General features: G+C 32.3%; 1 protein-coding gene across 1 annotated transcript; it reads left to right on the plus strand.

Annotated features, from left to right (window-relative positions):
* Positions 1 to 891: 891 nt before the first annotated feature.
* LOC136067054 (uncharacterized) lies at positions 892 to 1,331 on the plus strand. Its single transcript, XM_065772311.1, has 2 exons — positions 892 to 1,012; positions 1,114 to 1,331. Exons 1-2 carry the CDS (start codon positions 892 to 894, stop codon positions 1,329 to 1,331), a joined length of 339 nt encoding a protein of 112 aa, XP_065628383.1.
* The last annotated feature ends 4,016 nt before the right edge of the window (positions 1,332 to 5,347 follow it).

Below are 5,347 nucleotides of genomic sequence, written 5' to 3' on the forward strand. Positions count from 1 at the left end.
TGTTGCCACATGGCTTAGACATGTGTCATTTCTATGTGAGTCATAGTAACTCATATACTTGACATGTGGCTTAATTTCATTTGTTGATTGTCCACTATTGACACATCCTCAATTGGAAATTAATTTGATCACAAATATTTGATAATAATCAATCGGAAATTTGTGAATACATCATGAAATTTTGATGTTTACAGTCACATAAGCGTATAATGTATCAACAGTGTACTCCGTGTTCCACACGTAAGCTATTTCCATTCGTAAGATGACTATAGGAACGAAATTGAAAACGGTTCAAAAATTTAAGGACCAAAATAGGAGTTCAAAAAAAGTGGGGATCAAACTGAAAACTGGTTCAAAATGTACGGATCAAAAAGTTACTTTCGCAAACTTAAATGAGTTTCAATATATAAGGAGAAAAGGAATAAAGAAGTTAAAAATGCTAAGTAATTAATGACAGTAAAATTACATAGAAATATATCTATAAAAACACCAAGTAATTTCCATACAATGAAATATAGAAATATGTACAAGAACTGACACAGCTCACTCACAAAACTTTCATAGCAATAAATAACAGTACTTTACTTAAATATAAATGCAAATCCTTTGTACCATTTTTTACATAACACTTTATATTCCACCAATCACTACTTACCATGTATATGATTGTCTTCTATTTTAAATTTCAGTTATTTTATAAGAAAAGTAAAATCAAAACATAGCATATAGTGATTAGTGGAATATAAAGTAGTACAAAAAAGTTGTACAGATGATTTATATTCGTTAAACATACAACATAACATATATCCATTAAAAAATAAACAGAAAATAAGTGCCTCCAATTATTCCAAGCCATTGAATGTCTCTGTTCTGTATACTGGTTGGCTTGCGATGAAACATAGTTTAAGGGCTAGTTGTGGTAGCACCGTAGCCGATGGTGGGGGTGAAAAGAATGGGATGGAAGGAATTGTAGTTGGAAAAGTTGGAAGTGAGGGAATGTTTGGAATTGGAGGCAAGGTTGTGGGATAGATGGGTTGGTGGGCAAGTTGGGAAGTGGAGGCAGCTGTGTGGGATTGGGCAGTGATGGCTGAGTGGTTGGCAATGGCAGTGTAGGCAAAGGTGGCAAAGGTGTTGGTTTAGGCAAAGTAGGCACCACTGGAACTGTTGGTACAGAGGGTGTAGTGGTTTGTAAGAGATTACGAGCTGCGAAGCTGAGGTTGATGCTTGATAATATGTTGAAAACAACAAAGAAAGCCAAGATGAACCACTTGCTAGATGCCATGATGGAAAAAGAAATAGTATTTCTTAAAGTTTTGAAATGGGAAAGCTAGGAATTCTCTTTTGTTTGGTTGTGAAAACAACGGCCGTGCTTGCGTTTATATATAGCTAGATGGAATATATCTGAAGGGTTGTGTACGATGCAAGGTTGGTGATTGGTATTTGGCAGGCACTATGCCCTAATGAGCTTGTATGTTAAAATAATGAAATGTTGACTATTGTTGTGATTTTGTAATATTGAGTTTATTTAATGCTAGTAATTCAGAAAGGTTTGGTCTAGTTTTAGGGGAGCAGTTTGGTTCCAATATCAAGTGGCACTGTTCCTGTTGATATGGTAACATGTGTCCATTTTTGGACACATGTCACAATATAACTAGGTTCAATGCATTGGAAACACTAGACCTAATCTAGACCCTAGTTTTAAATACCAAACTCTCTTTTTTTTCTTTTTCTTTTTCTTTTTCGATAGAATACTAAACTCTTTTTGTTATCTATTTGGTTAGCTAATCTGAGTTACATAGGGATTGTGAAACCACGGTTTCTTTGTAAACTCACCAATCAAACCAATACACTCAATTGATTAATATCAGATTTTTTTTTTTTCGAGAATTAATTTAATATCAGAATCTTATCACATTACCGATAAAATAAAAAATCTCATCACCATTGGGTCGAATTAGTAATCATAAATAATTTTATAATTTTAAAAATAATGTATATAAAGATTATAACTAAAAATATTTATTAAAAACCATATATATATATATATATATAGTGGGCAATACACACCTGGACTTCGATTTAATTGGGCTATACATATATTGTTTAAAAAGAAAAGGCTTTGCATTTATTACAAGAATATTATTAATAATGGCAACTTCCTATTTTGTACAAAATAAGTTAAGGGCAAAGGAAAGAGTGAAGTCAGTCTAGAAACTTCCTCATTCACATTAATAGTCCAGTAAACACATAAATTCAAGGTTGAAATTCAAATCAATTGCAAAAGGGTAAAAAACGTCAAAATTTAACTATAAAGCTAGTTGTAGTCTAAGGTTATAACTTTACTCAATATCTTTTTATTTGAGATGTATTTTGACAAATCCACTATTAAATTACATTTTCTTCTTATATTTTTTATGCTTGCAAAATTTCTTGAAAATTAAAGAACAATAACTATATCATCAATAAATTGTTTATTTTATTAAGTAATGTTGTAGCTTTTGGCGACAATCAGTTTTGTAGCTAAACTGTATCCATAAAAAAGTAAAAGATATTATTAATTGGTGCCCTTAGAGTATTTGTTAATATATAATTTTAGGAAAATTTTGATACTATTTTTATGAGAAATACAAAAATTTGTCAAAAAAAAATCATTTGTTTTTTCTTTTTTCATAAAACGTTTCTAAAAATATTTTCTAAACTAGTATCTTTAGAGCATCCATTAACTTTTTCCAAAATAAAATTGTTAGGTTTTAAAAGTTTAGAAAAATTGGCAAATTGTGAACACAAACTTGTTTAGATATAGATTTTTGAGTATAGGATATATTAGACAATACTCACAGTGCTGCAAATCAAAATACAAGAAAAAGGAAGCTGTAGGTTCAAGAATTCGAAACATGTCAAGTTTGGCTGATCGAGAAGAAGGCTCGACTAATTGAGACATAGATCAGCAGAATTTAATTTCAGCCCAAAAACTTATTAAGCCCATTAAGTAATTAGGGTTTCAGATCTAATTTTCCTAGTATTTAAAGGAAACTCTAAGGCACATTTTGTTATGACTTTGGAGCTTCTCTTTTGAGATCTAAAAGGTACTATGCCTTCTCATTTCAAAGTCACTACCGAAATTTCATCTACATATTATTAGAACTAGTAGATCTGAAGTTGCTGTATACAAGATCATACATAGCTCATGATTTAAAGCTTTAAGTGGGATCTCAGAATTACAAACGTGGGTATTTGTGTTTAGCAAATTCAGATAGAAGCGTCTGTGAAGTCAGAGCTACACGTATTGTGTAAGTACTATAAGAGGTAGCTTTAGATTTTATGGTGAAAATCTATTGTAAAACTTCAATTCTATCATAATGAACTTATTTACCTTGAGAATAGTTAGGTTAAATCCTCTCAAGATTTTTTACCTTGAAACTATTGGTTTTATTGGTTTTCATGGGTCATCTATCTTCTTTATATTTCTGCACTTTATGATATGATTGCTTGAGTTTAACCTAGATTTGAATTATTAACCTAAGTAACTACTTGACTAATTAATTAGGTTAAATAAATCTGATTTGCAGGGGTCTAAACAAACAAGTTTTAAAGAAAGCACAAAAGCATTGGAGGAGATTTGAACGTGAGCAAAACAGTTGGACGAATAGAGAAAAATTTTCCCGAAATCTCTCTCTCTCTCTCTCTCTCTCTCTCTCTCTAACAACAAACTCTGTCTTTAAGGTATTATGTCTCAATTTCTCAGATCTGTCTTCACTCGATTTCTTCATAAGGTGATTAATAAGAAGTGGAACAAAGCAAAAGACGCGGTAAAGAAAGGCTTTGGTTTATGGGTTGAGAGAAGATCCCAACAGAGGCTTCAGGTTCAGATGTTTGCCACAAAAATGCAGTCTTTTGAACCATCTTTTAGAACTGCTTAATAACCGGTTCAACTGAACAGATTCTTGGCTTCACATCCTCACAGGTTCAAACAGTCGGTTACAATTAAACCTAATTTTTGCCCTATTTTTTATTTTTAAACAAGAACTGTGGACCGGATTGGAGTCCAATTCCTGGCTGACCCTCTAAAAGAATTCGAGAATCCAAGACAAGCCCATAAAAGTATAGAGCAAATATGGGTGACCCTCTAAAATACTAACTAAATGAATACATAACTTGTTCATATTCGTTTCTCCCTCGTTGTACTTGTTCATAAAATCCAAGAACTCCTCATATATGTTATGGTTATGTTGAGACCGAACATGTAAGTTGTTCGCAAGCTTGATTTCTTCACTAAAGAAGGACGACGTCAGCGATTCCATGGACAATTTTTTTATCCAGCCAAAAGTCGAACGAATAGTAAAGAGATGGACAAAAGAGGTTTTTTCTTATAACAAATTAGAAGTTAGAATCAGATAAAGGAAAATCCTAGCCATCTTTGTGATTTGATAAGACATAAGAGTGTGCCGCAAAACAGTCTATACTCTAGATACCCCTTCCACTGTTTTGTTTTGCGTTAACCCCAACTCCTCCACCCATCATTAACTCTTTAAAGCAATCGAATGCGAAGAATATCTTATGAACCGATTCAAAAGCTCAATGACCGAATTCAACACCTTTGACTTTTGAGTTCCAAGAACAAGAGTTTCTCAATGAAAACACTGATATTTTGTGTCAAAAACTTTCTCCTCTTTTTCCTTCTTCAATTTCATTAGACCTCCACCCACAACAACAGAAAGATTTGTTGCATGAGATCGTTTCATCTGCTCATAAGATTTTGGTCAATCATTATAACTCCAATTCAACAACTGGAAACAACAAGCGTTGGTTGATGTTGGTGGATTTGCATATCTTCACAACATGTTATTTGAGTTCGGAATCCAAAGAAGGATATCCTACCTACTGCCCAATCGGCCATTACTTCCATCCTTTAATGGAATTGAGGAAGAAAAAATATGAGACCTCATCATTTTATAGAACGGTGGTGTTTTGTAGAAAAGAATTTAGAAAACTGAAAACGCTGCTGTCATGTTATAGAGCATAAGAGCATGGAGAGTTTTCAAGATGTCGACTTAATTAGTTAATTAGTTTATTTTAATAACCAATTAAGTTTCTTTTTGTAATGGGTGAGTACGTACTCTAGTTTTCAAATTGTGTTCTAGTGGGTGTTTATGCATGGTATTGGTTTGTTTATTGGACTGACAAGCATCAGTTTTAAATTGTGCGTGTGTGTGTTTTTTTCTTTATATACTCTTATAGAATTGTTTTTAGTAATTGTTTATTGGGCAAGCATATATTTTAATAAAAATATAAGAAGTTGCAATTAATAAATTCATAATTAAGTCAATTCACATAAATTGATAATATG

Source organism: Quercus suber, unplaced genomic scaffold (genome assembly GCF_002906115.3).
Source record: "Quercus suber isolate HL8 unplaced genomic scaffold, Cork oak 2.0 scaffold_56, whole genome shotgun sequence".
In the NCBI taxonomy this organism is placed as follows: Eukaryota; Viridiplantae; Streptophyta; class Magnoliopsida; order Fagales; family Fagaceae; genus Quercus; species Quercus suber.